At 36.3% G+C, this 21,222-nt stretch overlaps 1 protein-coding gene across 11 annotated transcripts in view; it reads right to left on the bottom strand.

Moving 5' to 3' along the window:
• LOC123538647 (roundabout homolog 2-like) overlaps nucleotides 1-21,222 on the bottom strand; it is a 35,992-nt gene that overhangs the window by 10,116 nt on the left and 4,654 nt on the right. For 2 of the 11 annotated variants that reach the window (XM_053529601.1, XM_053529610.1), the window contains exons 2-16: nucleotides 13,586-13,718; nucleotides 11,012-12,215; nucleotides 10,431-10,517; nucleotides 8,469-8,611; nucleotides 7,618-7,785; nucleotides 6,927-7,037; nucleotides 6,198-6,315; nucleotides 5,188-5,287; nucleotides 4,632-4,726; nucleotides 3,766-3,930; nucleotides 2,601-2,775; nucleotides 2,034-2,213; nucleotides 1,567-1,701; nucleotides 842-1,030; nucleotides 361-459 (exon numbers count right to left, since the gene is read on the bottom strand). In XM_053529601.1, coding sequence (XP_053385576.1) covers nucleotides 361-459; nucleotides 842-1,030; nucleotides 1,567-1,701; nucleotides 2,034-2,091 — 481 coding nt within the window. In that variant the 5' untranslated portion in view covers nucleotides 2,092-2,213; nucleotides 2,601-2,775; nucleotides 3,766-3,930; ... (7 more) ...; nucleotides 11,012-12,215; nucleotides 13,586-13,718. Of the gene's footprint in view, nucleotides 1-360; nucleotides 460-841; nucleotides 1,031-1,566; nucleotides 1,702-2,033; nucleotides 2,214-2,600; nucleotides 2,776-3,765; nucleotides 3,931-4,631; nucleotides 4,727-5,187; nucleotides 5,288-6,193; nucleotides 6,316-6,926; nucleotides 7,038-7,617; nucleotides 7,786-8,468; nucleotides 8,612-10,430; nucleotides 10,518-11,011; nucleotides 12,216-13,585; nucleotides 13,719-21,222 lie in introns of all 11 variants that reach the window. The other 9 variants (XM_053529605.1, XM_053529602.1, XM_053529606.1 and 6 more) reach the window with 9 other exon arrangements.

Genomic DNA, 21,222 nt, shown 5'->3' on the forward strand with positions numbered 1-21,222 from the left:
AATTAAACTGTGACACTGGCTTTTGTACAGAAGCATCATTACCACTAGTTCTTCAAGAAAGAGTGGTCCTTTGTCCATTGCGTTTTCTCTTTATTCTCACCATTGGTCAAACACTACATACTGTTTAGAGTTAATACAATATCCATTACTCAATGGTTTGACTGTCAAATGATAAAACTGTTGGTCAGAGCTTCAATGGAATAACATTTTAATCATATTTCTGTATAAATTGTCAAATCTACAAACTGGATAAACGCTCAAATACATGTCATATACAGATAACTTCACATTAGAGTTATACCCTATGTTTTATATTTGGTATGGAAAGGCTTTCATTACTAAATACAGAATTAATTTTACCTGGCATGGTGGTTAGGGCTGCTGATGGACTAGGAGCGAGGTACCTAGTGTCTACATGAGGGATCACACGGAACTGGTAGTCCCTGGTCGGCTTCAGACCTGTAATACATCAACATATAGCAAAATAAAATCTATATAAAGATCCTTTGGCAGCATAGAATGCAACCAAGCAAAATAATAGCAGACTCGGTTTGACCAAGTCTGTTCTTGAGAGGTAATGAAACATGCAACACCTATTATGCCCCCTAGCACTGGCTTAAATGAAATTCTATTACACTGATATTGAATAGACTCGGTGATCCCATAACTTACAATGGTTAAAGGCAAACAACTGGAAGTCAGCAACTTTAACCAGCTAGTCAAGGAAAAAGCTCTCTCTTAGTTTACCATAGGCACATTTTTCTTCTTTCAAATTCTTTTCAAGCTTATCTTCCAAACTTTATTTAAGCCAATAGAAGTTTGTGAAGAATTTGAAGTATACCTGTGACTTTATAGGTAGTTTCCAAGACTCTTGTTGCTATTGGTCGCCATTCAGAGAAGGGAGATTCCAACATTTCTACCTGGTAATTGATTGGTTTATCAAGGTCATACATAGGTCGTCGCCATGTCAACCTCAGAGAGTGAGGCTCCACTTCTGAGATTATAACTTTCTCTGGCAAACCTCTCGTAACTGTAATAGAAACAAAACATGTTACAAGATATGTTAAGGAAAATTACACAAGTCATATGTTAAAAACTGGCAATCAACTAAATAAGGGCAATTTACTTTGCAATTTCAAATTTCTTCTTAATTTAAAATTAAACCGTCAGACCCACAAAGCATATGTTTTTCCAGGAACTACCTTTTCTTGAGTAACTAGAAAATTTCATCTTTAGGTGGATAATAATTACTAAAAGCTTGTTTCTGAGTATAATTTTGAAACTTATTAATGGAAACACTGCTTTAAGAACCAACAAATAGAAACATTTCTTTCTGAACTTGACCAATGGTAATACTGCGCTGACTGTGAAAATGACCAATAGAAATCCTGCATTTTGAAGCTGACACATGGTAATACTACATTCTAATAAAACAGTATAAGTATATAGTATTTATATTTACAGCTCTTTGATTTTAAGACTGCTCTCCAAACCCTTTTAGTTATTCATGTCACTGCTGTTGTGATTAATCTAAGATCAAAACTTAATATGAAAGTAAATACTGACCTGGTGTCTGCATCATGGTTACAGGCTGAGCTGGGGATGGTGGACTGACTCCGTAAGGTGTAAGAGCTCGAACCCTGAAATTGTAGTCCCTTTTTCTGTAAAGGTGCATCACTCTGTATCTGGTAGTTGGTATTCCTGTCACAGGACAAAATATATCAATAAGTTATCTATGAATTTTATAAAGCAATAGCCTATCCCACAATATACAAGTAGCTTTTAAGTCAGAAACAAGCATATTATATATGAAGATTGGCAGATGAATGTTGTGTGAAAACTGAACTATTGTGGCAATCTTTTAAACAAAAAGAATATTTCACCTCACAGTGGAGCAAATATGTTTGGCCCTTATTTCTATAAAACAGCTGAGCCAGTTAGATACGAAGTTTCAGATAGGAAGTAAGCACACTGTCTGTTTATATTTATTTGCAAGAGGGACACAGTCACCTTAGAGATTTACATATACCTACCTGTAACAAGTGTTCTCCACTCAGGCAGTGGTGATTCCTGGTATTCCAACATGTACATCAATGGTTCTTCATCTATATTGTATGGGGGAATATCAACATGGTCCCATGACAAATTCACACTTGTGGTATCTGGCTCATACTGTAACACTTCCAGTCTGTCAACTGGTGCCCTGGTCTGGGCTGCAATTAAGGAAGATTATCAGCTTGAATAACGTGGACATAAATGTCTTATTCCTGGCTGGTAAAGAATGTCTAAAAGATTATGGTGAAGTTTAGCAAATAGCTGTATGCAAGATGTATTATTTAAACATCGCAACCAAATAAACAATTTTTTTTTTCTATTTATAAATTTACTACTTTTTTTTCTAATTTTACTCAGGTGGCAAACAAAACTAAAATAAGGTTACCCTCATCTAAATACATCCAAACAGACATTGAAAAGAAGGACTTCTAAATATTAAAGCCGTTCTTAACCTTCTTTAACACCAAATTTTTCAAACAAAACAAGAAATTTTGACATAAAGTCACAGACAAAAATTATATGAAGGACCTAATTAATCTGCCTACCAAGTTTTGTGTAGAATGATACTGCAGGTGATGGCACACTGACTATACCGGTTGGTGTCTTGGCTCGGACCCTAGACCTATAGTCATGACCTGGTCTCAAACCCTCAACAATGTACTCAGTGTCGTCTAAATCTCTGGCGATGGCTCTCCAGTCTTTGTGTGGTGGCTCTTCAACCTTAAACATTATTTTCATTAATTTTCATGACTTTTTAAGACCTCAGTTACAATATGATCTAAACTTGTATATAAAGTCAGAATCTGTCAAAAATAAAATTTGTATAAAACAAATAAAGTAAATTAGTCTTTTATCTTTAAAACTGAATTGTTCTTTTATCTTATATGCTTTCACTTGAAAATGTGCAGAGTTCCTAGTCAATGGTCTGAATAAAATTATATCAATGTATTAGAGTTACAAAAGCATAGATATTCAATTTTATTATCCCCCGCCAATGAAATCGGGAGGGGGGGGGTATTGAAATGGCATTTTCCGTGCGTCCGTCCGCAGCCATTTCTCAGTAACTAGCAGGTAGAATTTCATGAAACTTGAAATAAACATGAACCAACATACTGCGATGATGCCCGTCAAGTTTTTTTTGGATTGATCAATTTTCCGTAGAGTTATTGCCCTTTATTTAATGAAAAATGCCCAAAAATGTCCGTCCGCAGTCATTTCTCAGTAACTAGCATGTAGAATTTCATGAAATTTAATATAAAGATGAACCAACATACTGCGATGATGCCCGTCAAGTTTTTTTTTTGATTGGTCAATTTCCTTTAGAGTTATTGCCCTTGATTTAATGAAAAATGCCCAAAAATGTCCACCTGCAGCAATTTCTCAGTAACTATGAGATAGAATTTCAAAAAACTTGAAATATACATGAACCAGCGTACCATGATGATGCCCGTCAATTTTTTTTTCTTTCTGATTCAGTGTCCCTTGAGTTATTGCCCTTTAATTTTTAAAAAATCCACAGATCTGTACATAGCAAACCAACCAATTGGTAGAATTTCATTAAACTTCTGTCATTTTTAAATCCATGAACATTTATTATAAACATGTAAAGTTGTTGCCCCCCCCCCCCTTAAAAAAATCATTCCTTTTGATCTTTTTTTCAAATCTTCTATGAATATTTTATCAACATGCAAAGTTGTATTGTTCTCTCACCTCACTCTCCACTCAAGTCATGACCACCACCCTGATCGTGCATCCCTGCCCCCTCCCCCAAATTCCTTTTTTTTTTTTGGTTCCTGGCGCTGAGACAATCTGGTATCTGGCACAGTGTTCTCCATGTACCAAGTTAGTTAATACACCATCAAGGCTTGTGTTAAACTGTAATATAAAGTGACAAAGTTGAAAACATAACATTGTGAATTCACTATATTTGATTACACCATAAACTAAAATGCTCAAATCCTTATGAAAGCAAAAATGATTTAAATGGTGTTCAATTTTTTCACAACTAAACTTTTTTTATGACATTTACTTCAGACTTTCATATAACATTCATTTAAAATATATTAATTCTAACACAGCTACAAAATTCTTTGTCAGTTAATCAAAGGAGGTCAAGCATTGTTCTGGCTGGTAGGAGAATGTTGTGGTATGAATTACAATGTGAAATTGTCGCATGACACCTGTTTCATTACTAACTGGATAAACAATCCAGCACAGTTTTTATCACAGTATTTGAAAGAGCATATCAGAAGGAAATTAAACGAGACTTTTTTGTAGTTTTCTGTGCATCTGAACTCTGAATCATGGTAAATCAGTAAATACACCATGCGAAGGCCACCACTATTGGTTACTTAAATCAATTTTCAGATGTAACATATTTATCTTATTGTACCGAGGAATACATTTATTGCAGGTAACATATTTACACAACATCAAATCTTGCAAAAAGATCCATTCTCATTTTTACAAACATTTTGACATCTCCAAAAAATCTACAATCACTCTCTGCATTGATGCAAGACTCATGAAAAATCTCTTACGTGAAACTGTTACAAATGTTACAGTAAGAATGTTACCTTGTAGAACTGCTGTATATCATTGTATCTGTTACACAACTTCTTATGCACAAAATATGGATGGTTCAGTATATATCATTAGCAACAGGTGGTTCCTGCAAAACAAACACAATCGAATTAGCAACATATTTTGAGCTGTATGATAAAAAGAATACATTTTTTCTGACATACGCCCTTCTGCACTTGAAATAAGAAAGTTTTCAAAAAAAAATATTGTTCCGTTATTAAAATTGCATCATTATAATGTAATTACTTTGATGTAAGTTTGGTATTTGCACATTTTTAACATTTTTTTCAGAAACATTCCAGTTTTATTTTATTTTGATTCCTGGAATATTCAACACTGATTATATATCCACAGTGTACAGTTACATACTGGCTAATTTTTGTTAAGTTCAATTTATGCCATTCCATAGAGATGGTGATTTAGGTTAATTATGAAAACAGTGATTTAGGTTAATTATGAACAGTGATTTAGGTTAATTATGAACAGTGATTAAGGAGTCTGGGATATAGGAAATATATTTGAGTCCACACACGTTAAGCAGTAACTTACTTTATGTGTAATATGCTGTTCTTCAACAGGACCTCAACCATCAGGTTCTACCAGTGATGGATGTGCTATCATATAACCATCATCAATGATCAGAAAAAATCTGAAACCATGCAACATTATTTTGATTAAAAGGCTTAGGTCTCAAACCACAGACTGAATCTGTACACTGATAACATCTAATACAAGAAAACAACTAGATAAAGTGGTAAGTGGTGGGTAGAGGATCTGACCACATACATCAGCAGTTTTGTCTTTCAAACCCTGTGTGAGCTTCTCATCCTTTAATCCTTAAAACTGATGAAAAAACTGGTCAGAAAGAAATCAATAACCACAGCTTGATTAAATGTCAGAACTGAATAGAAGACAAATAAGTCTGAACTACAGAAACAGGTGTGCTACAATACGATCTGATCTACCAAATAGTTTACACTAGGCATCCAGTGTAACACAATATATGAGCAATTTGGTCAAAAGTTGTTATTTGCCGGCTTTGGATTGGTTGAAAACTGTGTAGGGAAACCCGAAGCATTCAATGAGACTTCAGCTGATTGGTAAAAAATGTGTTGCTTTGAATCATGAAAATATCCTTAAAATCTGGAAATACAATGTTTTCTGTGCATTTTGAAGTATTTTATAGCTGCCTGGCTATATATCTAACTTTGAAATTAGCAATTTAGTGAAGTAAGTACTTGTTGGAATTCACCACTAAATTCCATGCACAGTTGAGGGTGGTTGTCTTTGAATGGAAATAGAAAAAAATGGATCCTGCATGCCCATGTAAAAATGTTATTTGTTTGTGTCTGGAAGGCTATTTGACAGGGTAAATGGCACCTCATGTGTCAACAAAAGTTTTGAGGGGGTAATACAGAGTCACTTCTTACAATGTAAGCCTATGGAAAAATTAATAGCAGTGTCTGACCATTTGACAAGAGTGAATGAGTATACAATCAGACTGTAGGGAGTTACCTACAAGATAACTGAAATGAGAATAAGTTCTGCTACATACTAACACCAGACAGTCTGCAGACAGCTATATGATCAAAGATCATCTTGTAGAAGTAACGAAGTGTTAAATCAATACCCATCACAGCTATAATCTTATCTGTGGCACTGTGGAGTGATTGAGCTCTGAAAAGGCAAAAAAGTGGATTGTATAACTTCATTTGTGGTGCAGGTAAAGCAAGCTCTCTAATGACAAGACTGGTTCAAAAGTTATAACAGAAATTAGTCTGTAATGATACAGTGGGTCCACGGTTGTAATGGACACAGTCTGTAATGACAGTGGGTCCAAGGATATAATGGATACAGTCTGTAATGACAGTGGGTCCAAGGTTATAATGGATACAGTCTGTAATGACAGTGGGTCCAAGGTTATAATGGACACAGTCTGTAATGACAGTAGGTCCAAGGTTATAATGGAAACCAGTCTGTAAAGACAGTGGGTCCAATGTTATAATGGAAACCAGTCTGTAATGACAGTGGGTTCAAGGTTATAATGGAAACCAGTCTGTAATGACAGTGGGTCCAAGGTTATAATGGACACAGTCTGTAATGACAGACTGTGTCCGAAGATATGAAGGAAACCTGTCTCAGGATACAGTCTTGCCATTGGTAAATTTCAAATTTGTGCTAAAAGCAGATCAGATGCTACAATTCTACACTTTCATAGCATGAAAATATAATTATGAGCATTGAAAACATACTCTCCACTGAAAAAAACAACTTAGTACAGAACTTACTGTCCTTCAAAAAGATAGTGTGACTTATTGTGACAATAGCCTGCTCTGCCCACATCCAAATATGGTGCTGTCAGTGTCACCTGGCTGGGATATTTCATTGCTTGTTCATACCTGAAGAAATAAGAGAAAATATATGAAGTTTACATCTTATTTCTTTGTATTTTATCACTTTTTAATAACAAACCTTCTTCTAATTACTGCAGTCAACCAGTCTATCTCAAAGGTTTCAGTATTCACTTGGCAGGTTCAGGGACATTTTCTCTCTTATATTTGGAAATGAATGACTTTTGGCCTTACGTTTTTAACCCTTAGTCTGCTAAATTTCTAAAATGGACTGTTCCATCATTCAATTTGGACAGAATCACTTATTATTCAAAGAGATGTTCACTGAAAACTTACTGACTGAATAGCGAACAGTGCAGACCATGATCAGACTGCACGGATGTGCAGGCTGATCTTGGTCTGCACTGGTCGCAAAGGCAGAATCTCTTGCCGCCAGCAGGCTAAGGTTAATAAAATGCAAAAAAATCTCCCCATTATTCCACTGCCAGTATAGATAATATCAAAGAGATAATTCAGAGTTTTTCCTATATAGTTTTCTGTTTTCTGAATGACACTACATGTTTGAATTTCTAAGTTACAGCTGAAATAAACTGCCTATAAAAGTTATATCTGAAAAGTTTTTATTTACCATGGCTGTTTTGTAGGATCATATGTTTCATCAAAAAAGGCTACGGGATAAGACCTGAACACACCACTGGAAGTAGTAACCTAACGCCTGACAATGTATTCCTTGAGTTCACTGACCTGGAACCTTATCTATAACAGCTGTAGCAGCTACATCATTTCTTACTGTCTCCTGGAAATAAAATAGCTGACATCTAGTAACAGGAAACAAAATTGTGTATTTTAACTGTGTGCCTTTAGATGCTATTAACACGACTTAACCTACAGCATTAGGGCTTCGACCAAGTGCATGTAGAGACTTAGGAGTCCTAGTAACCATATAAGGCACATCTTTGCCATTTCAAAGATGTTAATTGTGTTTAGATACAAGAAATTCATCATTTAATTAATCATGTAAAATATCAATGTTAACAATTTTTAACCCTTACCCTGCTATATTTCTAAAATGGACTGATCATTATTCAATTTGGGTAGTACCACTTATTATTCACAGGGGTTTTTACTGAAAATTTACTGACTGAATGGCGAACAGTGCAGACCATGATCAGACTGCACGGATGTGCAGGCTGATCTTGGTCTGCACTGGTCGCAAAGGCAGTATCATTTGCCGCCAGCAGGCTAAAGGTTAAAGACACAAGACACCAACATGATGCCAAAAATGACATCAGTTTCCAAATTTTATGGGCAAAAATAAGTACTGATTATACCATTGTTAAATTTCCTTCTTAGTAAAACAACTACATGTATACAGTAATGTATCAATTAAAAGATAAAAGTCTTCTTTCTTTAAATACAGTTTTGAACTGTCAGAGGTGATGAAATGCAAAAAAAAAGTGTAAAATGCAGTTTCTATACCTTAAGTCCTGGGATGCTAATGAGGTGCGTATCATCTTTCAGATAAGCCACATGACTCTGCACCGTTCTCTTGTTTACTCCCTGATTGAGATGTTCAAATGGGTTCATAAAACTATTGGCTGACAGGAAAACTGTGCTGGAATCTGTAACAGAATGTTCATAATCAGAATACACCTCTACTCCTGTTCACAATCATACTCTATGTCACATGATGTTCACAATCCTAATAATACGTCAGGTCCTGTTCATGTTTTCCAGACTTTCAGCACAATGAGGCACAAAATAACCTACTTTCTGGGTCTATATTAATCAATTAATATCTGAAACTAAAGTCTTAACAATGACAGATATTCAAGTTGCTACAGCCTTGTTCACAGAATAACTAGAGATGCTTTTGAGAAAAGCGCATGTCTCCGGTTTGGGGACAAAACTACGCAAGAAATCTCAGTGTTTTTGGTAATTCAAGGGCCATAATTCCGAAGTGCCTACGCCAATTTGGCTAGTTATCGAACTTGGCTGAGCACTTATTGGTAGACACATTTTGTTGAAGTTTGGTGAAGATCGGAGGAGAAATGTTCAACTTAGAGTGCGGACAAGCTTTGTGACAGACAGGTAGACACACACACAGATAGACTGGAGTAAATCAGTATGTCTCCCACACCATTGTGTGGTGAGACATAATCATAGTCCTGAATTTTTTAAGAGCTGCTTTATCTGCAAAATGCACATTTCATTTCTATATGTGCAAATTTTAACAATGATACAGCAATTACAAAATTTTAGAAACTTAGCAGGCTAAGTGCTAAAGATATTACTGCCAAGACATACACGGTAATATTACAAACAAAACAAGAGGGTCCTGATGACCCTGGATTGCTCACCTAAGTAATATGATTGAGCTACATGTTTCAAATGTCAAACTGATGATAAAATATTAAGAAAGTCAATAGGTCACATTCATGGTCAATGAAATTCAGTTTTACGATTTGTGTGCAAAACTGTGTATGTCATCAACATTTCAAGGCTGTATCTTAAAAAACAAGAAAGTAGGTCAGTAGGTCAAGGTCACGGTCAAATGACATCATATCACTTGGGGTCATCATTAATTATAATTAAACAGTCTTGGAAATAGGATCAGATGATTTTTAAAGTATTTTTCCTATATAACTCAAATAATAACTAAGTGACCCCAGGGCCGGGCCTCTTTTAACCCCAGGTGCATAATTTGAACAATTTTGGTAGAGGACTACAAGACAATGCATCAAACCAAATATCAAAAGCCTAGGCCGTATGGTTTCAGACAAGAAGATTTTTAAAGCTTTTTCCTATATAAGTCTATGTAAAACTTGGGACCCCCGGGGCGGGGCCATATTTGACCCTAGGGGGATAATTTGAACAATCTTGGTAGAGGACCACTAGATGATGCTACATACCAAATATCAAAGCCCTAGGCCATGTGGTTTTGTACAAGAAAATTTTCAAAGTTTTCCCTATGTAAGTTTATATAAACCATGTGACCCCCCGGGTGGGGCCATATTTGACCCTAAGGGGATAATTTGAACAATTTTGGTAGAGGACCACTTGATGATGCTACACACCAGATATCAAAGCCCTAGGCCCTGTGGTTTTGGACAAGAAGATTTTTAAAGTTTTTCCTTTCGGTTGCCAATGCAACCAGAGTTCTGCATGGAATTCAATTCTTTGAACAATTTTGAAAGAGGGCAACCCAAGGATCATTCCTGTGAACTTTTGTGTAATTCTGCCCAGAAGTTTTCAAGAAGAAGATTTTTTTAGAAATTGTTGACGGACGACGGACTACGCACGATGGACATCAAGCGTTCACAATAGCTCACCTTGTCACTTCGTGACAGGTGAGCTAAAAATGTTTGTTTGCTCTTGCTCTTCATGTGACATTAACATTACATTATACTGTACAAAATGTATGACATAGTGGTTATTTACCTGTTGTAGCTAGCTGTTTCAGATGTAGGCACATTTTGTTGGTTGGTAAAATATCTATTCCAAGGTACACTAGGTCAGATAGGCTCACTGTTTAAATATAAACATATATACTCTTACATGCAACATCTAATTTGATAATCAAATTGTGCAAGCATGTGGAGTTTCTTCAAAGCTAATTAAGTTTTTTACATTTCCAGTGAAACATCTCTCGCTCAAGCACCAGGGCTGATCCGAGCAATTTGTGGTCCATGGTCGTTTTTCATACATGAATTATGTTTGAATTGTTCAAAACCCTGGAAAACTCATGCATTTTGCTCATCTCATTGTGACTCTATGCTGTAAGTGTTTTACTGCATATAAAATTTACATCTGCTCTAAACATTTCTGAATTTAGATAACAAATTTTGATTTAATTACCACAAAATCAAACTCACTCAGCACTTTCCTAATCTCAAAACTGTGTGACACATCCTTTTGCCATTTTTGTTCAAAGTTTAAGATTTCTATCTTTAATCATTTAAATATAGATCAATGTATATCTTGAGTCTTCAGGTTTTAACAAGTTTGTAAGAAATTGTTACCATGGTTATTGAGATGCTTGACATTATCATACTTCTGCAGGATCTTGACCACCACAATAAATGGTGTATTGTCAACCTGCAATCCAAAAATATAATTCTTTTCATGAAAAACTGTCTTCAATCCTAGAGATCCATATGTAAAAGGTCTCCAAAGTATTTTTGGAAAGAAATAAACAATCACATCATTTGACCTAAGATAAGAATAGAAATTTACAGCAAAGTAATATTTCATCTGTAACATCTGACCATAAAAAATCTGTCTTCATTATGCATGTTTTTCCAGACATATTTTGCATGGAAAACCTTGTATGTGGTAAGAACACCAGTATAATTGCCTGTTTCTTTTATCTACATTGTCTGTTCTCCTCCAGCACGCCTACAAATATAATACAAATTTTCAAATTATTTCTCAATTTCCAACAACAATACTATACATATCTGGGACCTGGGACAAAGCAAAATTTGACCCTTTCATTATCTACCATCATATCACAAGTACTTGCCTAATTGAGCTGTGTCATGAGAAAACCAACATAGTGGGTTTGCGAACAGCATGGATCCAGACCAGCCTGCGCATCCACGCAGTCTGGTCAGGATCCATGCTATTTGCTTTCAAAACCTACTGGAATTAGAGAAACTGTTAGCGAAAAGCATGGATGCGCAGGCTGGTCTGGATCCATGCTGTTCGCAAACCCACTATGTTGGTTTTCCCATGGCACGGCTCATATGTGGTTAATATGTAGCATACTTACTTGAAACTCACACCATTTCAATATGCCTAACAAATATAATCTTATAAATGAGCTGTTACCACTAATAATTAAACAGAATTCAAAGAAATCAAAACTGAACATGAGTTACTTAATATTATACTCATATCTCAATATTTATAATCCTGAATTTATTACCGTAAGAAAAAAAAATGCCATCTTGTACCTCAACATGTTGCTGCATACATCTTCAAATCCTGGAACATTCTCAAAATGCCAGATGTCCATATGCATTGGTTGAAGGCTGGTTTGATTGGTCGAGTGAATGCGGGGTGCATTATGGTATACCCATTCTCGTTGATTATGAAAGTGTAAGAATTATCTGCCTGGTTAAAGTATGTGATAACTTGTACGAGGTACTCCATGAGCAGATCCCGACACTCCCACAGGCTTCTTGTTATGTAGATATGCCATGCTGATACTCATTGTTAGACCTAAAACATACATTCATAACATACTGTAGATAAAAAATCAAAACTTTAATAATATCACTCTTTAAACAAGAGGGCCATGAAGGTCCTGTATTGCTCACCTGACCTATTGACCTAAAGATCATCAAGATTAACATTCTGACCAAGTTTCATTAAGATATGGTCATAAATGTGGCCTCTAAAGTGTTAAATAGCTTTTCCTTTGATTTGACCCTGTGACCTAGTTTTTGACTCTACATGACCCAGATTCAAACTTGACCTAAAGATCACCCAGATTAACATTCTGACTAAGTTTCATGAAGATACAGTCATAAATGTGGCCTCTAGAGTGTTAACAAGCTTTTCCTTTGAATTGACCTATTGACCTAGTTTTTGACCACACCTGACCCAGTTTGAACTTGATCTATAGATCATCAAGCTTACATTCTGACCAAGTTTCATTAAGATATGGTCATAAACGTGGCCTCTACAGTGTAAACAAGCTTTTCCTTTGATTTGATCTGGTGACCTAATTTTTGCTCCTACATGACCCATATTCAAACTGGACCTTGAGATTACCAAGATTAACATTCTGACCCAAGTTTCATGAAGATACAGTCATAAATGTGGCCTCTACAGTGTTAACAAGCTTTTCCTTTGATCTGACCTGGTGACCTAGTTTTTCACCCCGGATGATCCAATATCAAACTCGTCCAAGATTTTATTAAGGGTAACATTCTGACAAAGTTTCATTAAGATTGGGCCAAACATGTGACCTCTAGAGTGTTAACAAGCTTCTCCTTTGATTTGACCTGGTGACCTCTGACCAAATTTCATTTAGATTGGGCCAAAATTGTGACCTCTAGAGTGTTTACAAGCTTTTTTTGATTTGCGCTTGTGACCTAGTTTTTGACCCCAGATGACCCAATATCGATCTAGACCAAGATTTTATTGAGGGTATCATTCTGACCAAGTTTCGTTAAGACTGGGCCAAAATTGTGACCCCTAGAGTGTTAACAGTCAAATTGTTGACGACAATGACACCAACAACGACAACGACGGATGACAGACACAGGGCGATCACAAAAGCTCATCTTGAGCACTTTGTGCTCAGGTAAGCTAAAAATGCTTTGAATATGGCAATTTGAAATGCTGCAATTGAAAAGAAAAGCAACAAGCAACTTAACATATTAAATTCTGGTGGCAAGGTCAATTATACTTTTACATCAAAATTGAAATCTTTCTTTCAAGAGAAATATAAATTACTGATATGCTCCAGAATTAAAGCAATGCAAAACAGACTACACATATTCTGCCTTTACAAAATTAAGGTAATGACAAAAATGTTTATAGGAAAGACCATAATAAGCATTATGTTCCACAATTTTTTTTACCTCCACCAGCATTGTCAATATACGGAAGTGAGTACACAGCCTCCTCTGCTGTTGTTTTGTTGAAAGGTAGATAAAATCTTCCCACTGTCATACTCAGATCTCTTGTGTTGTTGATGGCCAATATCACACCACGCTGTACATAAATATATACGTACATGTAAGCTTTATTATGTGGTTGGGTTTAACGTCGCACCGACACATTTTAGGTCATATGGCGACTTTCCAGCTTTGATGGTGGAGGAAGACCCTAGGTGCCGCTCTGTGCATTATTTCATCATGAGCGGGCACCTGGGTAGAACCACCCGACCTTCTGTAAGCCAGCTAGTTGGCTTCCTCACATGAAGAATTCAACGCCCTGAGTGAGGCTCGAACACACATCGATGAGGGGCAAGTGATTTGAAGTCAGTGACCTTAACCACTCAGCCATGGAGGCCCCCAAGCTTTATTATACATCATATTATAATCAATATTGGCACAAGTATGGAGTACCACAGGAAGCTATCAGTACCATTTTTCATGCTTCTGGCATGCAATGGTCGGAAATCGAACCCCTGACCTCCTGCACTTGAAATATTGAGTAATTATTTATAATTAGAACAGTTCCATGGTTATAACAAATACTCAGTATTATCCTACAGAATACATTGTATTCAATTATAAACTAGGGATGCTTTTGAGAAAGCGCATGTCTCCCACAACTGCCCCTATGAAAAATGTCTAGTTTCTCTAGATGGTTTAGATGAGTTGATCCAATTAGATGGTCTGGATGAGTGAATCCAATCAGTAATTCAAGGGCCATAAATCAGAAGTGCCTGGGCAGATTTGGCTAGTTATCGTACTTGGCTAAGGTCTTATGGCCAAACACATTTTGTTCAAGTTTGGTGAAGATTGAATGAGAAATGTTCGATTTAGAGAGCAGACCATTGTATAAAGGCGGATTTTTCGGTAATTCAAGGGCCGTAACTCCAAAATGCCTAGACTGATTTGGCTAGTTATCAAACCTGGCCGAGGTCTCATGGTCAAACACATTTTGTTCAAGTTTGGTGAAGACTGGATGAGAAATGTTCGACTTAGAGTGCGGACAAGAGTAAAAAGGCCGATAATGCATGGGCCGTAACTCCGAAATGCCTGGACCGATTTGGCTAGTTATCGAACTTGGCCGAGATCTTATAAATAAACACATTTTGTTCAAGTTTGGTGAAGATCGGATGAGAAATGTTTGAATTAGACTGTGCGGACGCCTGGACCGATTTGGCCAGTTATCGAACTTGGCCGAGGTCTTATGGTCAATCACATTTTGTTTAAGTTTGGTGAAAATCGGATGAGAAATGTTCGACTTAGAGTGCGGACAAGCTTTGTGACAGACACACACACAGACTGGAGTAAATCAATATGTCTCCCACACCACTGTGTGGTGGGAGACATAACGATTTATCAAATATTCTTCAATTAACAGCCAACTAGAATAGTGTACACAAACTGAATTCTAGAACAATATCAATGCAATCACAATATAAACTATCTTTTGTTAGGTGTCTACACCAAACTGCAAATAACTGTTAAGACATAAATATTCTTAAATATGAACATTTACACAAGTATTTACAGAGTTTAATGAATACATGTATTTGAATTTGATTTTCATATTCGAATATTTGACCGGTTGATTTCCCACACTTTGTTTAAATATGCTGCTATAAGAAATAGTTCTAACAAGAGCTGTTACTAATGGTGACAAATGCCCCCGCAGTGCCTTGACCTTTGACTTGGTGACCCCAAAGTCAATAGGGGTTGTGTATTCAATAAGACTTTTGTACTATTAGCATGTGAGGTTTGAAGGTCCTGGGTGCAGTGGTTCGCAAGTAAATTGCATTCATGCAAGAAGTTAACACTGGCCCCTGTGACCTTGACCTTTGACCTGGTGACCCCAAAGTTAGTAGGAGTCATGTACTCAATAAGTACTATCAGCATGTGAAGTTTGAAGGTCCTGGGTGCAGCGGTCCGCAGTAAAGTGCCTTCATGCAAAAACTTAACGTTGGCCCCTGTGACCTTGACCTGGTGACCCCAAAGTCAGTAGGGGTCGTGCACTCAATGAGTACTATCAGCATGTGATGTTTGAAGGTCCTGGTTGCAGTGGTTCGTGAGTAAAGTGCCTTCATGCAAAAAGTGAACGTTGTGACTAACTAACGAACGGACAGTTGAAAACTAATATGCCTCCCTTCGGGGGCATAAAAAGAAAGCCATTCAACTGATTCTATTTTTATTATTATATCTTGATATCGGTATGCAAGAAAAAGATTCTTTCACTGCTTATAGGTGCAGATGGAAATATCTGACTCTCAGGTAACAGTTTAGGCAGTAACACGGTAGAAACCCCGTTACCGCCTAAACAGTTACCCTTGAAGCCGGAAATTCCCGTCTGCACCTATAACCAGTGAAAGAATCTTATAACATCAGATCATTTTGTTAAAGACACTTAATGCGTGATTTCTTTTCAATTATTTGAATTAATTAACTTTTAACAATATTTACTTCATAAATATGTGTTTAAAGAAAGACCAACATGCACAAAACAGAAGAACTAGTAAACACTGATTGAACATGCACGTGATAGATGTTTCTTGCCTTGGAAATAAGTTCCTTAATGCAGAAACAAATTTTACCAAAAGCAGCTATCACAGAATGGCATGTTAAACACTTAAAACCCTTAAGTTGCCATTATACTTTGATAATGCCAGAATGTGACATTGTTTGTAGCAGATTTTTGACAATAATTTCATTTGCGTTATGATGGCAGTGTACCAGCTATCAAATAATAGTGTGTTGTAGCATTACCAGAAATGCATTTTTTATGTCAAATTCACAGTGACAAAACCTGCTATTAGTCAATAGCATGTTTTGGCATGATGAACTATAAACATGAAATAGACATTTATTTGTGCCAGAACAAGTTATGCCTATTATGACCTAATTAGGTTAGATAAGAAATAAAAAAGTATTTATCATGCTAAATAAACCCTATATCAGTAACTTCACTGCATCAGGTTGGTCATTTTATACTTTTCCAACCTGTTAGACAAAAAACTGGTCATCCTGTAAAAATTTCAAATATAAAGATGGAGCCTTCTGGCTCTAATACCTCAACTTGCAAAAAGAAACAACAAGAAAACAAGAGCTCGTCGAACATGAAATGCCCGCCACCCCCCTGATGCATTCAGTAATTGCACAAGGAACAGAAATTATATGCTCACTGTAAACAAAAGTTCTACCATTCTGGTTTAATCTGACCTTGACCTTTAACCTATTAACCTAACAAGAGATTACAGAGTGATCTTACCACCATCCACCGAGCCATTTTCAAGGTCAAATTTTATTTTGGAACAAAAAACTATGCATGTGGTCTAAATTTGAAGCCTGTACCTTCAAAAATGTGAAAGTAGGTCACTAGGTCAATAACATGGTCAAAGTTTTTTTCGGTATACAAGCCTATGCATGTGGTCCAAATTTGAAGGCTGTAACTACAGAAATGTGAAAGTAGGTCACTAGGTCAAGATCAACTCATGTCAAGGTTCATTTTGCCACTCAAAACTATACATGTGGTCCAAATTTGAATGACGTAAGTTCTGGACATGAAGGTTCTAAGTTGTTCCCTATATAAGTCTATATAAACCATATGACCCCTGGGGCGGGGCCACAATTGACCCTAGAGGGATAATTTGAACAGACTTGGTAGAGAACCACTAAATGATGCTACATTACAGTCTTTGTGGTTTGGAAAAGAAGATTTTCGGTTTTGCCTATATACTGTGAAATCACTTAATTTCGTGGTTTTGGTCAGAACGGCAATTTCGTGGGGATGTGAATTCGTGGATTTCAACTTTTGAACATAAGATGAATGGGGATTTTACTTGTTCATTGGGATTAAATTTCGTGGATTGACTCAACCACGAAATCCACGAAAATTAGTCCCCCACGAATATTAATGATTTCACAGTAAGTCTATGTAAACCATGTGACCCCCAGGATGGAGCCATATTTGACCCTAGGGAATAATTTGAAAAATCTTAGTTGAGGACCACTAGATGATGTCATATACAAAATATCAAAGCCCTAGGCCTTGTGGTTTTGGACAAGAGATTTTTCAAAGTTTTTTCCTATATAAGTCTATATAAACCATGTGACCCCCAGGGCAGAGCCATATTTGACCCTAGGGAATAATTTTAACAATCTTAGTAGAGGACCACTAGATGATGTCATATACAAAATATCAAAGCCCTAGGCCTTGTGGTTTTAGACAAGATGTTTTCAAAGTTTTTTCCCATTAAGTCTATATAAACCATGTGACCCGGGAGGCATATTTGACCCGGAATAATTACAATCTTAGTAGAGGACCACTAGATGTGTCTATACAAATATCAAGCCTAGCCTTGTTGACAAGAGTGAATTTTTTAACTTCCGCCGGGTGGGACCATATTTGATCCCAGGGAAATAATCTGAACAATCTTGGTAGAGGACCACTAGATTTTGCTACATACCAAATATCAAAGCCCTAGGCCCTATGGTTTTGGACAAGAAGATCAGAAACTGTTTTAACTGTTCCTGGCCAATGTGACCTTGACCTTTGACCTAATGACCTCAAAATCAATAGGGGTCATCTGCTGGTATGGCAAACCTAACTATCAATTTTCCTGATACTAGGCCCAAGCGTTCTAGAGTTATTGCCTGGAAACCATTTTACTGTTCCTGGTCACTGTGACCTTGAACTTTGAAACACTAATCTCAAAATCAACAGGGGTCATCTGCTGGTCATGATCAACCTCCCTATCAACTTTCATGACCCTACGCCTAAGCGTTCTTGAGTTATCATCCGGAAACTGTTTAACTGTTCAGGGTCACTGTGACCTTGACCTTTAACATACTGACCTTTAAAATAATAGGGGTCATCTGCTAGCCATTACCAACCTTCCTATCAACTTTCATGATCCTAGGCCCAAGTGTTCTTGAGTTATCATCCAGAAACCGTTTTACTATTCAGGGTCACTGTGACCTTGACCTTTGACATACAGACCTCAAAATCAATAGGGGTCATCTGCTGGTGATAACCAACCTCCTTATCAACTTTCATGATCCTAGGCGCAAGCATTCTTGAGTTATCATCCGGAAACGGATTGGTCTACATTCCGACCGACCGACACACAGACTGACCGACCGACCGACCAACATCTGCAAAACATTATACCCCTTCTTCTTTGAATGGGGGTATAAAAACGTGACGGTCATGGTCGCTGACTTCAAATTCTCGACTATCACCAACATGGGATGAAAACTTAACTTGATGTGTAAAACTTTTCACGTAAGGAAGCCATCCAGCTGAGGTTAGTGTCTCGATCTAGTTACTAGTCTGAGCCCCAAAAAATGTCTGGAGGGGCACTTAGAATCTTTCCCCACCAACAAAACCTACCTGGGAAAAGTTCATTGTGTCATTTCGGTGTTACTCTCATCAAACAAAATAAACATTGTTCCCGTTTTCTGTTTGTTTGTTTGTTTATATTTTTATATAAATGAATTTGTAAACGGGTCTTTGTTTTGTTTTTTTCGGTGTAATGTGAAAATATATCATTACAATTATATATCAACAGTGAACGTCACATGCAATATATTTTCAAGAGGGGTTAATGCTTTGATCTTACATGTAAAACAAACATATTCCTAGTGTATAAAAGATAAAGATAAAGGTCTTGTTTATTATAGTGCCACCTCTATTGAAAGGGCCAGCCAATTTGGCTTATGAGACACAGGTTGTGCTTTCCAATTACCTCCCAACTCCTACCACTATGCCAGGCGCAATGCGGATAGAAGTCGGTAACCATTCAAAAAAAGCTTGCAGCTCTAGAACCGGCCTTATCGGATCAAATCCCATGACACACACACCCATTTATGTGTATATGAGTATGTACTCGTGGAATTATATGCTAAGTGTTAAAAAGCATGTATTCACAGTGCAAATCATCCATGCTTAATCATACGTACAATACGTTTGCTTTCTCACTGTTCAACATGTCCGAAATGACCTACATTATTCCATTTTTATCATATAGTTCTTGTTTATTTTTTACCTTAAATTAAAGCAAACATGTTCAATATAATTTTAAACTTAAACTTTGAAGTTTAGTAGGTTGTAGCATTCTCTGCATCAAGGGTATTTTTTATTACCTTCTGTAGTCAGTTATTTATTTTAAAAATGCTTTTTTATTAACCAAAGTGGAAAATATCAGGTACTTAACTGCAGCTTTCTAAAAGGTCAGTAAGAATTCTTGATGTCATTTGTCAGACATACCTTGTAAATAAATAACATTATAACATAATTAATACTTCTATTTCTCTTGTTGCACTTATGATAAAGTTATATGTATATCTGTCCGAGTAGTTCAACCCCTGTAAATGCCCACTACGTAAGCGCACACCATACCTATAGTCCGGACTTCTTTAATGTGTCACGGCATGTGCACAAAAATGACAAATTTTGCCAACACCTGGTGAATTGCAATATGTTTTTTAGAAAAGTAATAAATGGAAATAGAAAAATAGCTCTCGACTCATTTACACGGATAGTTCAGCTTTATTATGTATGTTATAGTTTTTCACAGTTATGCATGATGACAATGATAGAATACTAGATCTAGCTTGCACCGAAAATTGTGACGTGAACATACTGATAACTTTTCCCACTTTAGTCTTTTAGTTAACAGGTTAAAGTAAGAGTTTAGCACTTCATGGTTTTAATATATTGTCACTTTAAAAAAAATGTTTGTTTTACAGTAACTTCGAAATTCCTCAGATATCATGTCATGTCTCCCACCCAACTTATTCATAATTTCAAAATAGCAGGTCTAGGAAAGTGGTATATTTACAGATTATCTGTAAAATTACAGATAATCTATAATTTTACAGATTTTTCGATCTGTAAATTTACAGATCAAATGTTTGAAAATTGCTAAAATCTTACTTGGACTCAAAATAGCAGCTTGAAATTAATTGATTTACTTATGGTACGCATAAATAAAGGTCAGTTGTAACTTTCAGACATTTCTGTTGACTTTGATTTTTTTGAAAATGCCAAAAATTCAAAGTCAATAAAAATGGCTGAAACTCACAAATGATGTTAATTTGTGCATTCTGTAAATAAACAAATTAATTTCAAGTTGCGGTTTTGGAAATTAATGTAATTTTATCAATTTTCATACACACAATCTGTAAATTTACAGATCGAAAAATCTGTAAATTTTAGATTATCTGTAAATTTACAGATAATCTGTAATATAGTAATTCCGCCCTTGAAACCGAATTTGTCAAGCAACCACCCGAAACGAATTTCGCCGCCAATGTTTGACCATCTCTCATTAAAAATATAAAACCCTATAAAACGTGATTGCCGCACCTTTTATAACTTTCAGAAATTGATTCGCTTATTCTTGAATTGTCAATCGATAGAGTATTTAATATCAATATTTACTCGTCTTCTCACCAGGAGCTGTCGTTGCAAACCTTACAAGTTTCAGTGGTAAAAATGTTCAAAATCATTTATTTGTAAAATTAGTGATTGTTTTCAAATTTCAGCTTGATGATCCCTATTAACG

Source organism: Mercenaria mercenaria, chromosome 18 (assembly GCF_021730395.1).
Source record: "Mercenaria mercenaria strain notata chromosome 18, MADL_Memer_1, whole genome shotgun sequence".
Lineage (NCBI taxonomy): Eukaryota > Metazoa > Mollusca > Bivalvia > Venerida > Veneridae > Mercenaria > Mercenaria mercenaria.